Genomic DNA, 22,621 nt, shown 5'->3' on the forward strand with positions numbered 1-22,621 from the left:
GAAGATGCTATCGGCCTGCAGGCCTGTCCTGAGCTGCTAGTCACTTTGCTAAGAACAGGAGAGGATTCTGTTCCTCAGCATTTTGTAATGACTAATAATAATGCTAGAAGAAACACCTGAAAGGATCTGCCTGAACAGTGTCAATGGCATGAGGAGCTGTTTCCTCCCCACAAGCACACTCTCCCCCGTGAAAGCAGCACTATGATTACTAATAGGGTTTTTTTAGCTTCAAGTGGTACTAAGAAGAGAAGGTGCAAGAGATGCCCCTAGGAGGCTCTGATGCCCTTTTACCCCTCAGTCTCTCAGTTTATTGGCCGGAATTGGATTTTTCTTGTGTTTACAGCACTTATAAATTGTATCCAAGTCACAGCTTTGCACAGCCTGTTATTTGCTGAACAGATAGGAGCTGGTCAGAGGCTGTGCTGGCATCCCCTGCAGTGGGGCACAGGCATAACCAGGAGGCAGACATCTCCATTTCTGTCTGCTGCAACACAGATCACATTGTGCCCAGCAGGTCCTTCTGTTAATTAGGGCTGTCAATTAAAGTGGTGGTGTGCCCAAAGTGAAAACAAACCCAACTTGTCTTCTAGGCAGCCAGCTGACATCTCCACTTGGATGCAAAAGCAATGTCAATAATTTTTGCAGTATTTTAAGATTTATTTTTTACAGAAAAAAATGTAATCAAAATAGTAATCAAAGGACAATCTTCCCAGTTTCTGTTCTTTCTGTGGTTCATACCATTTCACCTAAAAAGAGGAGGGGAAGCTCTATGAGAAACTACCTGTTTGAGAGAAAAATAAGCTATTTTAATTTTTCAGAAAAAGTACAAATCCTTCATCATTCTTGTGGGCAGATGGTAACAGCTTGCAACCCCAACCCAAAAAAATGTTCAGCAGATGTAGACATTTAAACTTTTCATCTAGTGGCTCAATGGTTTTTGACTGTTTCTGATTGACAGCACGTTATAGTATCTGTAATTGAGAATATTCACTCTTCTCTTAGACATTTAATGTTGCAGTATGTACCTACAGCAATATTTTTACCAGATTTTTAAGGAATTGCCAGAAATGATTGAATCTGAAGTGTGGTTGAATGAGCAAGGAAAAGGTTGGCGGGCAGCAGGAGAGAACTGTAGACTGAAGTAACTTATTGTTTGCAACCCTCCTGGGTGCCGGGTATGATACATAAAGAGAGAAACCGCACTGTACACAGCTTTAGCATAAGCACTCCTTTATGCAACCCAATTTTAAAAGAATGTATCAAATCCTTAAATACCCAGCTATCATTCCAAAACATGATACTTTCTCATGCTTTCTCATGGCCTGCTCATCTAAGCTCTCCATTCTGAGCCTGCCTGGGGTTTGTGTTTTTCACAGGCTTCAAAAACAGGATTAAAAAATCAAATGCAGCAGCTGAAATAACCAGGTTTTAGATGGAAGAGCCTTGCTCCAGTCACTTTAACATGCAATTAATGTATATAGTTATGCTAATGAAGAGGGAATGATGCTCTCTTTCCAAGTATGGAACCCTTAGATCTTTTGGGATACTCAAAATTCACCACTTTAAACTACTGAATCTGAAACTTGTTTATTCATGTGTGATTGGAAAACTATTTTCCTGAGTCTACATCTGTTGTAACTACAACAAAACTCCAAACTCAGACAGCAATTGCCCCCCTTTTTTCTTTTTTCAGTACTGAGTAAGGAATCCAACTTGTATTGCTCAATGTTGTTTCTTTAATAAGAAATGTTTAGGAAAATTACTGTTCATATTTTCATCCTATCTATGGGATGTTAATTTAAAATATTTTTGACAGACCTTGAAAGGGCACATTATTATGCCAGGTGATCATTCTGTTAAGGGATGATAAATCCAAAACGTGAATGTGTGTCATAAAATAAGAAATTAATATTTCAGATAATTCACTGTCAATGGTACTTATAAATAATGGTCAGGAGTATAAAATAACTTAGAAAATTGACTTAACTAGCTCCTGGATTGTTCTGCTTCCGTACAAAGTCACCCCATAGGCCATTTTTCTGGATAGAATGCTTGAACATGTTTGGAGGCTGGTGCTTCAGAGCATGTGTTTCTGCAGCTGTTCTGAAAGACAAATAATTCAGTAGAGCTGAGAGACAGGACCCTGGGAACTCCTTGGAAAGAAGTTGAATTGAACTTTGATTTTCTCAGTCACATGAAATCTGAACCTGAGCTAGACACATCTGAAACACTGATGAGTTCAGGCAACTTTGGCTGTAAATCGTATATGGAGTCTCAGATTTAATGCCTCCATATTTTCTGCTTTGTAGCTGGAGTGGAAATAGAGATGTAAAATACTTTCAGAAGTTGTTGTTCTGTAGTTCTCTTCAGTGCTGGTAGGTTGAAATAATCACAGCTTTAGACCACTTAAGGTTGGTTACTTATTTAAGTAAACAGGAGTATCAGTCAGTCTTTGCTCTCTCCTGTCTGTCTTAGTGTGTCTCTCTCTCTTTTCCCTGTTTGTCACCAGACCTTTGTAGTTTGGTAGTGATGGATAGAATATTGCAGCTGTGGAGTTGGATTGGCATAGTTACTTTCTGGAGGTGTTGTGAATACCAAAACAAGCAAGCTCAGAAAGAAACAGAAAGAATTGGTAGAATGTGAATAATTTGGCAACTGTTAAACATGATGGGGCTTAATACAGCTCAAAAAATACCCATTCATCTGAAGCCAAGAACATGTATTCAGGGACAACATCATCCGTACATGCCTTGTTTCTTTTATTCCTCCTTAAGCATTTATTGTTTGCTAGTGTCATAGATCATCTGGACCCAAGTCTAAGCCAGTGAGAATCTACTGCCCATGCATAGGTGTTCCTAACCATGTATACCCCTGGGAAAACTTGTAAGTCAAACAGCTCCAAAGAAAGATCCAAAACTACCTAGGAGAGCTGCCTGGTGCTGCAGAATGTCTGTACATTTTGACAGTAAGTACTAAATTACCGTACAAATACACTTTCCTAAAAACCATCTGCAGGAGCTAACAATGTGAGTAGCAATTTTCTTTCTGACATTCTGTAAAAAAACCCCAAAACTCTCTGCTAAACAGTTTGGCCCATTCTGCATGTTCTCTTCTGGCTGACAAGGTTCAGGCAACTTCTGCAATCAATAGCTTCATTGAGTCTGACAGCAAATGGCTGGGGTAACTTAATTTCAATTTACATTATGAAGCTTTCTTTTAGACTTCAATCTAATATTCGTTTCAGTGAACATTCTAATATTCATTTTTGGTATTGCACTCTGAGGGGAATGATTTTCAGTTGGTGTTATAACTGTAGTCCCCCAAGCTAGAAATTGGAAAGCTGGTTTGCAACTGGGCAACTGCTATTTGTGCTGAAAGACTGCAGAGATATGAAAACATTTAGATTTGCTGTTCTATCTAGGTGCATTTTTCAGAGGATCTGTTCACTAAAGTATCAATTCTGAAGTCTAGTAGCTTAAAAGAAATGTGTGCCTGAATCAGTGTGGCTTTCCTGCTTCTCCTGCTAGAGTTACTCCTACAGTGAGCAGAGTGCAGGGTTTGGACTGTGAAGTGCCACCAAGCTGGCAGCACAGAGAAAGATTTCCGGTGGCATTTTCGTCGGTGGCAGGATTTTCTGGCATCAGGTTTTCTGATGGCTGGTCCCTGTTTCCCTGTCACTTGCCATGCTTTCAGGAAATGCAGTTATTCTCACATTCTTGACATTCTTCATGGAAATAATATAAATGTGCTGCATTTTTAGGAAACAAAAAAAAAAACCCCTATCTCTCCTGTTCGACTGATCCAGAGCAACTTGCCTCTAGGAAAAAAAAATTGTTTCTAGTAATTTATTTCTGGTTCCTTTACTCAGTACCGGAGTGCTCTTATGACTTTTTTCTGGGGGGGGGGAGGGGGAACCAACCCGAAAAAACCAACCCAAAATCCACAAAACGTTGTCTGCTGTGTCTGTATTTTTTTAGGTAATGCAGTTATCTGTCTTATGTCTTTAAATATGCCAGAGTACCTGGAAATAAAATGAACAAGTGAAAGTAGCTATATCCTATTTAACCCCTCTTCTTTTGAGAAGAAACTATTCTAAGTCCTAGTATTCATTTGAGGGTGAGATCAGGTGCTTGGTGAACTTGGTGAAGCTGAATTTATCCTTCATTATGCTGTTGTAACTGGGACAAAACCTTTACTCTAAAAATACCTTCCCCCTACTTGACTTTTCAAATGTTGTGATTTGATAAACTGATGCTTTGCATGTGCTTCATTGCTTTGCTTCTGAGACCTGAAGTAGAATGCCATTCTGTTGTATGAATTAATCATAAAAGGCACACTAAATTTTCCATTAGTTTGTTGCTAAGGGAAATGTTACAGGGACTGGGAAAGTGGGTAAACAGAGGGGTGGTAAATGGGAGCTCCTGGGGGGTAAGTAGTGTGAATATACTCACTCAGGTAACCACAACAAAGTGATGCAGCAGCTCTTCTGGCAGCCTGAGATTGCCCTGGCAGGTGAGATGAAGCCTCCACTATCTCTGACAATGGTGCTAATGTCTGTCAGGGCTTGCTCTTTCACATTCTGTGTCTACATTTTCTGTGTGAAGATTGAAGTGAGGACAGTTTGAGCTGGGAGAAAAGGTGAAAGCGCATTCCCTGCTAATGAGTTGGCCATTTAAATGGGTTCAACTATGCCAGCCTGTGTTGTTGCAGGGGGTGGTTATTAAATTTTTCCCCTAATGAATTGGCAATGTCAAGATGTCAAGAAATCCACCCAGTGTGTTTGAACATAAGGTCTGTGTGGAGCTCTTTGAACATGTGCTAAAAGATAAAGTCACTGCTGGTGATCAAGTGCCATCAGATAATCCGAAATGGATTTTACTCACTCCCACGTAAACGAAGTCATCAGTCCTTCGTGCTGAAGGTTGAATATCTGCTTCTCTTGCTCCCGCAATAGCAAAGTGTCACTTTAGAGCACTTCCAGTGAAGCCTTGTCTTCAGAGCAGCCTTCTTTCCCTTTGATTGCTGCAGCATCCCATAGTGACCTTTTGGCATTAGATCCCCTGGATATAGTTTGAGACGCACAAATGACGTTGTGCCTCACGTTGTGCACTCTTGACATACTTTCTTTTATCCCTTCTGTGCAAAAGAAGGGATAAGATGTAAATTATTAAATTTGTAATACATCTGTAAATCCGCAGTGTAAATCCATCACATTTTAAAGCCAGTAGTTTTGTGCTTGCTGCCTTCCCAACGGTGGTATTGATGATCTTAAAACATGCTTACGTTTAATCCAGCCTTAAGTGGATACCACCTTTTTTTGCCAAAAATCAAGCTATAAATGCTATTTTAAGGGTCATATAAGGCACCTATTCTGCAGACTTGGCAACTTATTTTTAAAAGCAAAAAAGCTCAAAAGTAGTGGGTTTTTGCAGAATGTTTTGAAAATGAGCTATGACTTTCCAAAATTATGCATAGGGTATAAAGCTTTAATAGGTAAAAGTGTTTTTGATGGAGGGGATGGGGGTAAAGAGGGGAGGATGAAGGTGGTGTTAAAAGTATTGAGGATTAACTCGCAGCCAGTCTTATTTTGTTGTAAGACAGTCCTTTCAGATACTGTACTTTCAAAAGACAGCTGGAGCCTTACTAAACAGGTCTGACGCTGTGTCATAGTCTTCATAGTCTCTTTTGCATTTATTTACAACAACTTTGAGGAATAGTATCTCTTACGGTTTTAAGCCACCTAGGCAAATTTCAAAAATAGATCTCATTCCATTAACTGTCTTTCCTCAGAATAAAATGTATATAATTTCTAATGAATAATTATTCTTACATACATAATTCAGCTTTAGTTTTTCAGAATAAGGCCCAGAAAGTGCCTATTTGGGTTCAAAGTTCTTTTCATTAAAGATAATGCTGAAAAATCATTGTGATACAGCTGTTTATAGTAAAATGAAGTGCAAACTGCTGTGATGGTACAATTTGTGTATTACATGCATTCTGATTTTGTGTTAGTCAAATCTGTGTTAGTAATAATAGACTGCTTTTGTCTGGCCATGAAAAGAACGTAGGGTGCTAGGAAACAGGAAGAAACAAGAGTGAGAAAAATTGATTCTGATGTTAATGTCCTGAATCTGACAGATGAACACTGCCCTAAATGGTACCCACTTTAGCAAGACATTAATTTTGTTGTAGATGTTCTGTGTTTGGATTTACCACAGTAGTTGAAAACTGGAGAGTGACTTCAGTCATGCTCCAGTTTCTCTGATCCTCAGTTGAAACACAGCATTATTTGTTCCATAGATTGCAGTGCTTGACAGGAAAATAGAAGAACGTGAATAAAGAGGACTGCACTAAAGCATGCTTCTCATTTTCTGAATTCTCTCATGTATGTCATAGCGGGACACAAAGTAACTGAAAGAGATGAACTTCTGGTGTGCTGCATTACTGGTTGTTTCTCCAGACTACTGAGCAGATTGCCATTTTCCCTCTTGTTCTATCAAGAAAACAACCTTGCTGGAAGGTCATGTAGTGGGTCTAGGAAGCAAAACAATACTTTCTAAGTGAGCTATACTTCTGTTGTGGAGGAAGAAACTATGACTAATAAAGGACCGTTTTCCTAACCCTGCTTTTCTATTTTTATCATAGGAATTTGATGATAAGTATGAGCCAATAATAAAGATGGGGGAAATTATAAGGAAGTATTTTCAGCTTTTCTGAAATTACTTTTCTATACCTTGTCCTCTAATTTTCTTTACAGAGGCATTTTTGAATGAGTACAGCAACACTTTAGATAATGTTTTTTTGCAATAGCTATTCTGATTTCTCAACTCATACCTCTTGCTGTCTCACAAATGTTTAGGTACAAGACTGTCCACATTTGTTTTTCACAGATCTCCCACTTCAAATTATTACATTCAGTAATGCACTTTTGGGTATTTTTAGGACTCTTACAATTCATAATTTTATAACACCTGATGTTGTCCTATTCTGTGTGAGCTAAAATTCTCCCTAATCCCTTTCCTCTTTGTGCTTGCTGAGAAACAAAGGACAATTGCCTTTGTAGTCTCATATAAATCTTCCAAAATGTTTATTTTCCCTCCTTCCCAGTCTTATTGCAGTAGTTCCAAGGAAGTTTACAAACCTGCCAGTTGCCCAGATGAGTCATAACACTGTAGTTCTGTTCCTCTGCATTCATTGAAGATGTCTGATGCATTTGGCTACTTCATGGCAGTTATAAATCTTGTTTCTTGCTGCATTCCAGTTTCTGTAGTTCTCTTTCATCTTTCTAGTAATTCTTAGCACTTTATTTAAACCTACACAATGTGGCAAAGCTTTCTGCCCCCTGAAGTGGCTGCACTGAAGTGACAAATTAATTGATTCCATTTTACATGACTAATGTTTGCAAGAGTCTTAGAGCCTTTCTTGATGTGGGTTGTGGTACTTGGTGCCTGTAAGCTCTTCCACTTATATAACTTATATAGCAGAGCGGTCAGTGCTCAAACCAATGCAAAGCTTCTCAGCTGTCTAGCACAGATGAATTTGCTGCCACAAGGACAAAGATGCTGGGGCTTGCCAGAAAAAGAAGAGAAAGAAGAAAAGGGTGAGTGGAGCACACATCCAGGCTTGCCAGTCCTGCCTTGAGAATGACAAGACAGAGATGGGCTACTGTGCCCGGCAGTCATTGCCATGCACACAGCCTGGCTCTTCCATTAGTGCCAAGCAAAACAGCAGATGTGGCTTTTCCCAGATAGAATAACGGGAAGGGAAGTCCTCTGCGGCCCCAGCAGTCTGCTGCCCTGTACAAATGCCGCTTTTGTCTGCTTCCAGAGCTTCTGGTCACTGCCAGCTTTGCAAACTTGGAAAGGGTCAAATTTCAGACTTGCCCAGATTTTGTTGTCTCGGTTTTTGGGAAGTCTGATTGAGGAATGTTTAAAGTTGTCTGAAAGTTCTTAAAAATTCAGAGTGTCAGGAATTCACCTCCTACTGATGTAAGAGTTGGGTGCCCTAACATCCAAGAGCTTCAGTCATGGCTTGTGACTCCCTGCCCACGCTGCAGGGGTACATCATGTTCTGAAGCTTGGCTTTGCAAGGAATAGTACTTCTGTAATCAAGCACATGATGATAACAGAGAGTAATTATAATTATAACCTTGAGAGGTTATAAGATTTATGTTGGAAAATATATTCTGAATGTAAGTTTGTAGACAGAAAGACTTTTTGAGGCTAATCAACTTTTTTATTTACAGTTCGTACATTGGGCAGCAATTGATAGCAGAACCTTTCAGCACTCGGCACCTGTCAAGAAAGTACTTCATGTTTTAAATCAGTTTTGTAATGAGATTTATTGTGACCTTATAGAAGTAGTCTAGAAAAAACCCTCAAAAGTAAAGCCTTCTGTATCTTCAGAACCTGCTTTGCTTGTAGGTACCCACTGCAGCTGATGAAAGACTCTGGGAAGCTGGGGAGGTGGGTCCACAGTGAGTGAGTGAAATCGTGATCGTGCCTTGTCTTTCTGTCCCAAGGTTTTACTACTCTGCTCACAAACAAAGGAGGCAAGCTGCGTATGAAGAGCATGATTTCTGAGGTAGCATAAGACTTTTGCCCTGGAATCTTTAGCAAAGTTATCTTCTTCCTCTGTATTTCTGTGTCTGAGTCTCTTCATATTTTTTTCTGTGTTTACCAGCATGTGTTTTATATGCTGACATTGCAAAACCATGAATCCCAGAATAAACAGATGACAGATTCTAGAGTGTGTTTTAACTTAGATCAGCTGGTTGCAGCAGCGTCTGCCCACATTAAATTCCAATCCCTTGCCTGAGCCAAAGGCATCCACTGAGATGGGGAGTATCCTACCTTTCTCAGAGATAACTGCAGAGGTCTAAAAGCATGAGATTGCATTGTATTGATTATGGCAATTGTCTGCTGTAGATCAGAACTGTTACAAGTATCTTGAGGCTATGACAAACAGTTTGTTTTTTTTTTTTACCTTGTGTGCTTACCCACAGGATGTGGATTGTTCTTTCTACACAAACCAAAGATTGTCTCCCAAGTGGTGAATCAAAGCATGTCATTTAGAAAACTGCCTGGTCTTATGTTGAAGACTGCAGCTTGGGCAGTACCCCAACATCCTCTTGGCTATTTCCAGTTTAGTTGCCCTCAGTGCTAGGTAACCATCCATATCTTGTTTCTGGATTGAATTTGTGACACATCACCTACCAGATGTTTAGCAATTGTTTTCTCTGTGTTAAATTACCCATTTAAAGGAAGGAGGGAGTAAGACTTTTAGCACTGATGGAGCTCTGCTGTGTTTTAAGCTGAGGGAATAGTTTCAGGGAAGAGTGGAAAAACAAAGGAAGTGATGGCTCAGCTATTTCTTTTAATGGCTGCAGGAGCCACCTGTACTTTCTCTAAATTAACTACTTCACTAAATTCCAATTTGATGACTTCAGTGGTGACCTTTGGGGTAAGTATCCTAGAAGGGAAGCAATAAATACAGTGAACAGTCACTTGACCTTCACTCTTCACTTTTTCATGACAGCACACAAAATCCCACAACCTCACGCTCTCCTGGTATTGCTCTTGGTTTGATATGAGATTAGGGTTATATTACAGGTTATATATGGTTATATGGGTTATATATGAGGTTAGGGGTATATTTCAGTGCCATAATTTTTTTATCTTATGTAGCTTCCTGCAAAAGCTGGGTTCTGTATGATTGATTATTTAAGAACAAACATGGAATGAAAGTATTGTTTTCTTCCTGTCAGTAGCCAAACTCTGGTCTGCCTAGGTCTTGCTCTGTTCTCTGGACATATATGAAAAGCTTTATCGACTTAAATTGATTGAAGCTAGTGGCTTCCAAAGTGATTCCAAAACTTCAGTAGCAACAGAATTCTCAACTGCTACTGATACACCGATATAATTGAAGTTGATGTTCTTGTACCGGTTTGTGCCACAATTAATTTATTTTTCTAATTCCCCTTCTGTGAGGAGAGGTCCCAATTGCTATGAGCACTATTTTGCCAGCCTCTGTAATTTTCATCCAGTCAGGAAACTTCAGTGGTGCTCCCCAGTTATGCCTTATGGCTCCTCAAAGGTATGGCAGTGCTGGGGAGCTGCAGGGCCAGTCAGAGTGGCAGGGAAACAACCTGTGAAGCTGATTGTGTAGCTGATTCCTCCCCGTTCCTCTGACTCCTATGGGATGGGAAAAGATGTTGAAAAAGCAGTGTGTTACTGGTGAAAAATAGTGTGTTACTGGGGGATGTGATAACTTTGGTTTAGTGCATGATTTAGGAAAGGTTTTGGCTGAGACAATACTGCTTTCCTGTTGCCTCTGTATTCTGCTGGTCTTGTGCAAGTGGTAGAAATCTTAAAGGTTTTGGCTGCAGATAAGGGCAGCAATACAAAATAAACTTAAGTTTTATGGTTTTTTCCTTTCAAAGATTACAAATGAATTTCTGTAGGTAGAAGAATGTCTGTTTTGATCAAGGTCTACTGCTGGCAAATGATTGTCCTTGCAGGTGGCCTCCTCTTCTTGTACATGCACTTTTAGTGGCTTCATTCATGAAATATCCATGCACCTGTCTCTTTTAACTCTTGCTTTATAGCACTTCTTAAAAGAACACCACGGACCTCATTTCCTTTCATTTCAGACTTTGTTTTCCTCTATTTTGTTGTGTTCCCTGTATAGCTGGGAGACTGGGATTATCCCAGTCTTACATTTGTAGGCAGATGACGTGAACTTGAACTTTTGGCTAGATGGCTTGAACTTTTCCACATGTTCCTTTATTCCTGATGTGGTCTACATACACAAAGGATATGTTTACAACTGCAAATCATAAAGAAATACATTCTATGATTTTTAAGCATGATGTAGATAGCAGTACCAGATATGCTCCAATACCTTCCTCTGTCTTAGCAAGGACTTAACCTGCTCTTTCATTGTTTATTTCTGGAAAGAGACATAAAGGAAGTCTCTGCGGCAAACTAGTGAAGTCACATTTTCAGTCTTATTCATTATTTTAAATAAGCTAATTAATTATTGTTTCAGTTCTAAATTCTCTATTGTCATTTCTGTTGGGTTTGGAGACAATTTTGCATCTCAAGGTATTTATCCATTTTGAGAGCAAAGATACAAAGATAACAGGGCAAGACGTTTTGTAGCTGGGTTTCTCACTATTTTTTTAACAGCATACCCTAAAATAGAAATGCAAAACTATGTGTCCTACTTTTCCCTCACTAAAATAGATGCCTTTTGTTAATTTTAGATACAGCAGAGCAGGATATGTAATTAATGATATCAGCAAATCCATATGATATTTAACAGGGTCCTAACATCAAGGACAAAAGCCTGACAACAGCTGTACCTAATGATTTGGTTTGTAAAATGTTTTCTTTCATTTCAGGAAGTTGGATGCTTTCATCTATGATGCAGCAGTGCTGAACTACAAGGCTGGAAGAGACGAAGGCTGCAAACTTGTTACAATAGGCAGTGGATACATCTTTGCCACTACAGGCTATGGAATTGCACTTCAGAAAGGATCACCTTGGAAGAGGCAAATTGATCTAGCCCTCCTTCAGTTTGTTGGAGATGGTAGGGACCAATCTTTTGTCCTTTCTTTTCTTTCTCTACGTATGCACAGTGAATTCAGTTTTAGTAGCTCTGAGACTTCTACTACTCTTATAGTCTTTAGAAAAATGAAACAAATGCAAAACAAATGAGTAAAATTATTTTTTGATGCTGAGACAGGAATTCTCTTCCATTCTGTTCTAACTCACCTCACCACCAAGGGCATTTGCATCTATTTTCAGAAGATGTTTACATATCTATCACAAAGTGATGCTGGCCTTAGTGTTAGAGAGCTTTCTTAATATATTTTCTTTCTTAATTTTGCCTTTGAGCAGTTCCTGAGGAGTTTTTACTTGGTTATCTTCCAATGTAGCAAGGTGGGGGTCGGTCTCTTTTCCCAAGTAACAAGTGATAGGTCTCAAGTTGCACCAGGGGAGGTTTAGATTGGATGTTAGGGAAAAGTTTCTTCACTGAAAGGATTGTCTAACATTGGAGGGAGCAGGCTGCCCAGGGGAGTGATTGAATCGCCATCCCTGGAGGTATTTAACAGATGTGTAGATGTAGCACCTAGGGGACATGGTTTAGCGGTGGGCTTGGCACTGCTGGGTTAGCAGTTGGACTAGATGATTTTAAGGGGTTTTTCCAGCCCAAGTGATTCTATGACAGTTTTGCTGAGTGTTTATCTCAGTTCAGCTGGTGTGAGTGATGCCTAATCTAGGATGGATTAATTTAAACTTCTGGTGAAAGAATGTTTATGGAATTGAAGTAGAGTGACCGGTTTAACTGGATTTCAAACAGCTATTTTTCATTCTAACACTAAAAGAGAAGAATTGTAGGTCCTCTTGGCAATTCTGCCCTGAGCATTTTTGGTGTATTTGTAGACAGTAATAATGACTTGAACTACATTTTGAATGTAGAAATATTTCTTTGCCACAATGAAACTTCAAGCCTTTCACATGTGCATGCAAATAATACGCTGGTTAAAAGGGGTCTGGTTATGACTAACTAAAATCCTTCTTCAGACTGGAATATAGGGTGTGTTACATGATCTGTTGGGGTTTTTTACATAGATGCATGTGTTAACTTTCCAGTTTTCTGTCAGTGAAAAGAGAGTTTTACTGAAAAATAAACATGCACTTGGTGTCACCAGTAGAATGCCACTGAGAGTAAGAATGGCAAATTTCTGTATAATAGGACAGTTTAAATGGCAAAGTGCAGGACCTCGGCATAGCAGCCTCCTGTTCTGTAAAAACCAATACAGTAATTTTCATACTGGAGACAGTGAGTGTGATCATCTTCCAGCACATGGATTTTATTCCTATTATAATGGTAAGTGACTGGAAGAGATGTAATCATCATGACTGATGCATTTTGTCTGATGTACCTATAGAGATACTAGTGTCATCATTATTGATCTGCTGGATTTAGAGAGGCTTATGGAAGAAACATTGCTTCCTCCTGCTAAGGAATGAAGCTAACACCCATAATAGCAAGGTTTCAAGCAGTTACATAGTCTTGTTTTAAACAGTTCCTAAAATCTTTGCTTTATTTTTCTATTTGTATTTTGTGAACAGAGTATTTTTCTATTTGTGTAATACTCTTAAGTGTCAGGTGCTGTAATTCTGACCCAGAATTAGAAGTTGAATTCTTTGCCCAATACTAAAGAAGAAAATGCTTCTGTAGCCTTAAGGAGGATCTGAGGTGCCTTTCTCAGTCGTGGGCTAACCCCTCTAGATGTTGCCAGAGCGTCACTGAGGTTTTCATTCTTTTCACCTTGCATTTTCTTCATGCTTACTCTTTCATCATTTTTGCTACTTCTCATCCAACAAAAAGAACTGAAATCACAGGGAAGGAAAATAAATTAAATAGAAGGGAAAGTATTTGAACCTATTCAAGAAAAAGCTTGTCAAAATACCAGAGGTACCGCATTTTTATGCATCGCTTTGTCTCTGTGTGTGAGGGAGAAAACTAAATAGATGGGAGGAAAGAGGAAAAAATCTCATCATGTATTTACAGTGACCTGTGGCTTTACATAGCATATGAATGCTTATATCTTTAACCCATTTTTAGTAGCTGAAAATAATACAAATGGATTGCCTACAAAACTCAGTATTAAAACTGTCATGAGAATAATTTATAAACTTGCAGTAGAAACAGGCAGCACCCAGGTGAATGAAGCCCTGTCACGAAATGTCTGCTCCCATGTTCATCTTGCTCAGATAATGCTTCAGAAGATAAGCAAAAGTTTTGAATTCACAATCATCCTGGTTTGTTCATGTGCTTATGGCATCTTATTCAGCGTTATTTTTCAGTGCCTTAAGAAGGTACTCTGAACAACCCATGAATGCTAAAATGTTCATTTTCTCCTGTGAAGGATCCCTAAAATTGTTCAGAAAGTGGTGTAGGCACTATTAAAGAGAACAGCAGTTGGACATATAGGATGTGTAGGAATTATTGGCAGGTATGTTTCCTTTAGTCCCAGAGGCGTTTGCTATCATGTCTCACTACATTGTGTCACAGGTTTAGATGATAATTTTCAGAGAAAAAACCTAAGCAAACAGGGAGGGAAAAAAAAAAAAAGGGGAGAAAAAACCATACCAAAACCCCACAAAAGAATGATATTGAGGTTGAAATTTCTTCTGCTGATTTCCAGAGTACATTGCAGGTGAACTGGAACAAAGCACCAAGAAATTAAATGTAAAGAGTGATTGCCTGGAACTAGCATGACCTGATTTTGCAATATACATCTAACTTCGGTAGTTTGATGAGTAATCTTTGTAGCTATGAACTTACATAACTCTGTTTTTGTAAATTAGAAGAGATGAACCCAGAGTTCAGACCAACATCACTTTGCTGTATCACTAAAAATCTCTTTGAAGTTATCTAGACTAAAAGCAAGCATGGGGGGAAAGCTTCATCTTAAGATGATACCCCTGGGAAAGCTTCAGTGGAGTCTGAATTAGGTTGTTTAAGTAAATAGGCAAACACAGATGAAGGCAGAAATACTTCTTTCACATGTATAGCCTTTGCTGACTTTATTATTCTTTCAGATTCAGCCTATAAAACAGCAAAGCACCTAGTAGTTATTGAATTATTATTCAATATATGTAATAGAATATTCATCACAGAATGGGTTAATTTCCAATGCATGATTATAAATCTAATGAGTTTCATAACTGTAAAAAGAAAAGTGCTGATGAGTTGAACAAACACAATTTCTTGATATGAATGTTAGGTTAGTAAGAAGAGAGATCCTTTGGATGATTTTAGATACTTGTCTAAGACCAAGTAATTTGTTTAAAAGTATATCTGAATGCACCTAAAAAGCCCCATGATTTCAGTTCTCTCTTACACTTACACAGTGATGAGATAGCCTTTTGAAATATGTTTTAGAGCTTTCAATTTCCTCTGCATATGTCTTTTTCCTGTGATTTTTCTCATTTGATTTTTCCTTGCTTCTTCTACATCATTCTCCTATCAATCCATTTCATTGACACATCGAAATGAAATTTTTGCACAATGGATAAGAACCTTTTCCCTCTTCTTTGCTGCTGTAAAACATCCAATTGCAGTATTAATGACTTGTTCATGCAGGAACATCTATTCATACTTTCCAAAGTTGATGGCTTTGAATGCTCTCTTTACCTTGCTGGCACTGGGGAAAAAAGGAGTAAGGTAAATGCAGAGGAATGTAGGTTTGGTTTAGGGACAACTTGAAGCTTAGACTGGGTAGTTTATGAGTGTGTACATGAGTAGTGTTCTGATCCTAAGGGTACTTCTTCTAGGTGGACAAATTATGCTGACAAGTAACAATTACAGTGTGAAAGCAGCTGAAGTCTCAGTGGAAGGAAGCAGGCTACAAGATGCCAAATGTGTTTTTCTAACAAAGAAGAAAAGAGACAGAGGGAAGGAGGATGAGGAGGAGTTGCTGAAATAACCCCAAAATGTATCATTGTGTGGTCTGTGCTGGTTCATATATGCAGCCCAGTCCATAGGAAATTGAGATGAATATGCATTTGTCAGATTAATTGCTTTGGAACACTGAATCTTCTCGATATAAAGAGTTAGGAGTTGCTTTTTCTTGTATAAAGAATGTGAGGGAAGTGTATTACTGGTGAATTTTTGGCTTTATACATCTTGCATTTTGTACATCACATCTCATTATCTGCGACAACTTCCAGTTGACAAATAGCATCTGCAGTTTTGTTTAAAATACTGGCTCATCAGGGAAATCCTCTGAAGCACAGTGGTGGTCATGCTTTGGTGGGTTTTTTTTTAGCTTGCTGTGGTCACAATATGAAACTTTCATTTCATGTTGTTTAACAGAGAAATAAAAATATTTCTATTGAGATGCAAACACTGTTTCTCAATCTTCTGTAGAGAAATAGAAGCACCCAGGAGTTCAGAAGCAGACGAAATGATACGGCTGCTAAGAAGCAGCACCATCATTTTGTTTGGATCTTCCACCCACAGCCACAGGAATGTGTCAGCACAGAAATGTTGTGCACTGAACGCTCACATGAAACCTCTTTTCTAAACCTCTGCAACGAGCAGCCAGGCAGGCTGGCATACCCAGAACCCAGCATATTCCCCTCGCAACTGCCAACTGCTTTTTTTTGCTAGTTTGCTCTTTGGTAAGTCAGTAAAGGCTCAGGCATGCAGCCTGTGGAATGTAGTAAGTCTATAGGTGCTGGACTACAACGTTTGTGAAGGCACCCACGTACTCCAGCCTTCAGTAGCAGGAACTTTTGACCAGCTGTCTGAAGGCCCAGGTATTGCTGATACTCCTCCAGCTTGGGCTGCACAGTGTCATTTAAAACAGAGTGGTACTTACCTAAATATATCTTGCATTGTTCAAATGACATTGCTTCCAAAACCGGTAGCATCATGTCTTTGGGATTTGGAGCAGAATCACTGGTGTCTAGTGGGTGAGGAGAATTTCTTTCTCCCCTCCTCCCCCCCCCACCTTTTTTCCCTGTTCATTTGTGAGCAAATGAGATTATTGAACTGCAAATGACAAAGCTGCTTTGGGATTAAGAGAGTAAGAAAAGGGCTTCAGAGTGTGCAAGGGATGGAGAGAAGGACAGTGAGGAGCTGTTAGCTATGGGGGGTGCAGCAGAAATAGAGGGGAAAAAGACACACGACAAGCAGAAATGGACGGAATCAAGGAACAGGAAAATGCTGGGTAAAGAGAGCAAGTTTGAGGAGCAGTGGGAAAGTACCAGCCAGCTGGCAGTACTCATCTGAGGTATTGGTAACGTACTGTGCTACCTGCAGGTTACAAGCTCAGTTCAAATGAGGGTCTGGGAAGAGACCTCCAGGAAAAGAGGGGCAGATGGTATAGTTGTATTAAGCCTTTAACCCTTAAAGCTGCAACCTTTAAAGCAATTAGTGACACAGAGATGTAAAGAAGAAAACTGGTTTTGGTTTGAGTTTCCATAGAGAGTCTGTTGTCCCCTTTTTAATAACTTTCAGTTCTAGTTAATCTTTATGTGCTTTTAGGATGGCTTAGTACACTAAGAATTATTTTCCCGTGTGGATAATTGCTTCCCACTCCCTAGTGGTAATAGGTAACTGTGGAAATGAGATTTACCCCCTTACATCTGGAAGAGGAAAGCTCTTTGTTGGTTTTTTTCATATTTTAGCATAAGCCTTCCAAATCACTGTCTAGATGATAAGGAAGTGTAGCAGTGTGACTCACTTGGCTGTTAAAGACCAAGAAGGAAATACATATGTGATTATAAGGACACATTTTCAGTGTGTGCTGCTCAGGCAGAATACACCCACAATCCCAGTGATTTTCTGTTTATATTTAGTGTCCTCCTCAAGCAGTGGGTGGAACAAATGTGACTGGAGAGTGTGAGTGTATAAGTGGAGGGTGTTTGTGTAGCTGAACAAGAGTTAGAGGGATTGTAATATTGAAAGTCATGCTTAGCAGTTCTGATAATTCATCTGAAGCTAATGGGGACATGCAGAGTGCAGTCATTAGCTCACAAGAAGTTTACTGCTGTCAGTCATCTGTGTTCCTCATGCTATTTTTACAAGGGGAAATAACTTAGAAAATAAGAGAGATTGTTTTGGGGGATCCAGACTGAATTCCAAAAGTTGCTGTGCTTTATATAATCTCTTCCATGAAACGTGCTGGATGGATCATATAACTAGGTCAAATTGAAATTGATGAGCTTATTGAACCAAATGCACATCAACTCTTCCAGCTTCTGACGCCGCTGTTCAGTAAAGACCTTCTTATAGAATCATAGAATGGTTTGGGTTGGAAAGGACCTTAAGATCATCTAGTTCCAACCCCCCCCCCCCTCATGTTAGGGTCCAGGTGATGGGGTGCTACCTTCCTCGTCCATCATTCAGTGGGAGTTCTCACCAGAGTAAGTGTGAAACAGTGTTCTCAGGTCTGAAAACTACCATTTGTCCAGTCTGAATGAACAGATGTTTCTGCTAGTGCAGCCACCATCTTTGAAGATGATGCCCTACATCTGACCGTTGTGAAAGTCTGTACTTAAACATTTTATTCAAGATCTGTAACTGGTATATCTCAATTTTCCTTATGTGCATGCTGGGTCCTGAGGCTGAAACTCAGGCTGCACAAGAGTCACCACCCCTTATACTGTCAATACCAGCCTGTTTCTTTTTGCACCTTCTGTTCTCCCATGCACTGTGATCTCCATCTGGGTTGGCCTTCTCCTGCCCTGCACCTGATACAAGGCCATGGCATGTGCTGAGGTCTGTTGTACTTAACCAATAAACCAAAAAAGATGTCAGGCTGCAGCTCGGCTTTCTCCACTTGGACAGAGCATCCTTTCCTTGCTTGCCCTAGGCATGCTCCGGCAGAACAGGCAGACCACGCTTAGCTAGGGATGGTTGCAGTGTGTGACAACACAGGGGAGAATTAACATTTCTAGACAACTCCCATTCATGCAACTGTAAAAACACTGCACAGAGTCACAGGAGGGTGACTCTCCATGCAGCTGCAGTTGGCTGGTACACTTGATACAGGATGCGACACTGGCGCAGACATGTCCAGCACTGGAGGTTTCTACAGCTCAGGGGGTTGCAGTGCCTTTGTGCAGTGGATCTCACTGTAAAGCCAATCTGTCACCCACGCTCAAGAGAGCAGTAGCACATTTTAGAAATGCCACTGCCAGAGAAAACCCCCATTAGGTTGCTTTTTCCTCAGTTTGTTTGAGGTTTGCTGTTTCTTTCATGTTCTATTGGCACCTCGTGTCAGGTTTTGGTTTGCAATACGGTGAAAGGAGCAGGCTGGCCCTGAAATTTTTAGTTGCAAACAGTGCATTAAGTGTTAAAAATCTTTTTTTGGATTCATAAGGGACAGATAAAATAGATTTCTTCTCCCTCTATGTGTGAGAATAATTTAAATAGGTTAAAATGAAGGTAAGAACGTGATGAGAATGCCCCTCTAGAGTTCCTAAGGAAGTAGTTGAAGCAGCCTGTGAGCTGTCAGTGATCATTCCCAGGAACCTGTTTCTAACATACGTGGTTAAAGTAGAGCAGAAAAACACTTGTCTGTTAAAGAAGAAAAATAAGAGCTCAGTGAATTACAGACTTCAGTGATTCTAAAAATATTAAAACAATTAATTAGCTATTTAATTTGATCATTGGAGGATAAGAGAATCAAAATTTAAGAGTCAATTTTCCAGTTACAAATCTTGTGAAATTAATGTAATTACTCATCTGGCAGGATAACTGTTCTTGCAGAGAGTGTAGATAGGTACGTGAAACACAGGTAAATAGTAAATTCTTCACAAGGATCATTTCTGTTTCTTTTTCTACTTAGTCAATGCTTTGGTTGTAATCTCAATTCATATTTTTGCAGCTTATTCTTCCCTCACATAACTTTTAATGGTTTCTTGACAGACATTTCTCACATGTAGAGCTAATTCCAAAGTCCTGTCTCTGACCATTATTATTTCTTCAATTTCCCTCCTTCAAACACTCTGTCCACACTTCTGCTGGTGGTGTTTCCCTGGGGCTGGCTGAATGCAGCGCACCTTTTGAAACCAAACAGTGTCTAGGACTTCTGGCTGGTGTTCCAGACTGTCATGAGTCTGTGCTTAATCTAGCTGTATCGCACTGAAACCCAGCCCAGGCTTGGCTTACTTTGTAGAATCCCAGACTGGTTTGAGTTGAAGGGACCTTAAAGCTCACCCAATTCCAACCCCCTGCCATGGGGAGGGACACCTTCCACTAGACCAGGCTGCTCCAAGCCCCATCCAACCTGGCCTTGAACACTGCCAGGGATGGGGCAGCCACAGCTTCTCCGGGCACACTGTGCCACGGGCCTCAGCACCCTCACAGGGAAAAACTTCTGCCTAAGAGCTCATCTAAGTCTCCTCTCTGTAAGCTTAAAGCCATTCCCCCTATTGTCCTGTCACTGCATGCCCTTGTAAAAAGTCCCTCTATTTCCCAAGAGTGAAGATCAAAGGAGGTAAATCATGGACTTCGTTTTGATTTTGGGGTGTTCTTCACGTCAGGATGAAGTGTGACCCACAGCTGTACTGGCTGGAAGTGTGCTTTTTCGTGCTTGTCAGCAGCTGTGTGGAGGAGAAGACTAAAAGCCCTCTGGCTGTGGCCTTGGAGAAGGGAGTGGAGGCACTGCCAGGCACACAGCACTTCTGGTGCTTGTTACCTACCAACTATCGATGTACGTTCTTGATTTTGCCATCAGAAGGATACAGGGTTAGATTCTCCATCTCTGTCACTTTTTGCCATTTTATGACTTTATGTGGGTTTGGGCATTCTCTTTTTCATAACTAACATGTAATTGTCAGTATTTGTGCATTTTCCTGGGTGCAGATGTAGATGTAGAGTTAAAAAAAAAAAACACTGAAAAAAAAATAACATCAGTAAAATGACCTCTAAGTTAGACATGTCAGTGTCTCATGGCTGGCCCATCACTTGGTGATGCCTCTTTCAGAAAGGTGGTTTAATGAGCAAAGCTCAGAGCCAAGGGAAGATGCCAGACCCTTACAAGATCCTGGGTCCCAAAAATGAAGGGAATCTGGGGATACCAGTAATCCTCCTAAAAGAACCTTGGAGACCTGACTTTCTCCAGGAGACAATGACAGAGACTGCAACAGGCCAGCATGTTTTTCAGCTCTGAGAAGATGGTGGCAGGGACCGATGACACCACAGCCTGCAAAAACTGCTAGGGGCATGTAAGTCTGCCCTTTGATCAGTGTATTTTCTATGTCTGGATAATGATGTTTTTATTGTGAAGAAATTGTCCAGGGGACACACTGGACAGTTTCTCACTCCTTCCCAGGATGATAAAGTGTGCAATACTCTAGAGGTGTGTTGCACTGAAATGTAGAAAGAAAGGCTCTGCTGGAATATTCAGTCAGAATGTCCAACTGGCATGCCTTGGTGCAAACAGCAGTCAGAGCCAAGAGCACCACAGCCACAGGAAAGCACCCAAGAGAAATACAAAGAGATCCAAGTACTGTCTGAGCTGTAACCGAAACCCGTTGTGTGAATAGTATGGAATTACTGCTTGGCAGCACCAGAATTTTGCACTTTATTAGAGAAGACCATTCTGAGGTTTGAGTGAATAGTGCAGAGGCTCCGCACTGCTTGAACTACTTGTTTATAGTGATTCTTACACTATGAATGAAGCAGTTCTAAAGGACCTGGGTATTTAAAAAAAAAATCCTAAACTGAAGTTTAAACTAGCCTCAAAGTTCAGTGCTTTCAGTTCCAACTCCAGGCCAAGCTTGGAAGTGGCTGATTTTTATACAGAATTAATTGGTATGACTGTTAAAAAATTCCTCATACCCGAGGATTTGGTAATAAAAATGTTTTGCCTTCTATAAATATATTGGGTAAAATGGAATGGGCAGGAAAAGCAAGAAATAGATGGGGGATTTTTGCCAGTTTTATAAGGTCAGCTGTGCTGAAATGTTCTTACAGTTAAATTAGTAACTGTTTTGTTTGTGTTTCTGTGTGTATATACACACATACATATATAAATATATAGTGTAAATTGTAACTGATTTGTATAGACTAGAATTAGCAGCCTAATCTTTCCATTCCCAGATAATATCATTTCATAAATATGAAAATCCAATGATTCACAGTGCTTTGCAATCTGTAAAATAGTGTATTACTTTTGGGTGTTAATTAACAGTGATTTCTGTCATCCTCAGATAGAAGGGAAGGGATATTGCAAGAGCAGGATCTGTGAGACTCTGGGGTGCTTTGTTCTTTGTTCTTTGTAGCTTGCCAGGGCACTGTCATTTATCTCGACTCAGAACAAGTTTGGTTGGTTTGTGTAGTGATGTTCTTGGAGAGGTTAGTGGATTATCAATAGATACTTCAGATGTACATGCCAAAGAGAAGGCAGGCAGAGGAAACAGTAATAAAAGAGAGGTTTAAATTCCTTCATGAATTTTGTTATGAACTGTAAAAGGGCACAGCAGTCAAATCAAATTGATGTTTGACAATCATGGGAGATGTGAGTTTTCCTGTGGGAAGTAATGAGGGCTGATTGTCAGAGCGTTGGCTACTCGTGCACAAAGTAGAAGCATTGCTCTCTCGTTGGACTCGGGTTCTTTTCTATAGCCTCTGTGAGTTTTGTTAACCCCAGCTATTTATGCAGTGACAGTGTGCAATATCTATACTGTTACATAATGTATTGTCCCTATGTCCTGGATTAAAAGACTTTTAAAGGTTCATTAGGATTGACTTTCTTCTTTGGGGATGCTCTTAGATATTTTGAAGATTGAGCACTGTAATTTGGGAGAAGATAGACTGTCTTTTTCAGCTGTAGAGGTTCAATTCATGCTTCAAGCACAAAACTAAACTCAGAATTAACTAGGAACAGAATCATCTCTCTTATAAATTTGTGAAATGCCTTTGCTAAAGTGCCTGAGTACTTATCCTTTCTACTTGAATTTTTCCTTCACATTCTATGAGAAGCAATTTATCCATCACAGTCTTGTGTTCGACTTCCAATTCACACATGCAAATTATCTGTGGGCTGCAGCTTTCCTAGTGCCCTGGCACTCTATCCTGCAGGAAT

At 39.9% G+C, this 22,621-nt stretch overlaps 1 protein-coding gene across 1 annotated transcript in view; it reads left to right on the forward strand.

Moving 5' to 3' along the window:
* The window catches only part of GRIN2A (glutamate receptor, ionotropic, N-methyl D-aspartate 2A), a gene marked incomplete at its 5' end in the record, with an annotated part of 76,435 nt that overhangs the window by 48,117 nt on the left and 5,697 nt on the right, over positions 1 to 22,621 (forward strand). The window contains one exon of the mRNA XM_010014752.1: positions 11,405 to 11,592. Within this exon, the coding sequence (XP_010013054.1) occupies positions 11,405 to 11,592 (188 nt within the window). The remainder of the gene's footprint in view (positions 1 to 11,404; positions 11,593 to 22,621) is intronic.

This window comes from Nestor notabilis, unplaced genomic scaffold (assembly GCF_000696875.1).
Source record: "Nestor notabilis isolate BGI_N333 unplaced genomic scaffold, ASM69687v1 scaffold12695, whole genome shotgun sequence".
Classification (NCBI taxonomy): domain Eukaryota; kingdom Metazoa; phylum Chordata; class Aves; order Psittaciformes; family Psittacidae; genus Nestor; species Nestor notabilis.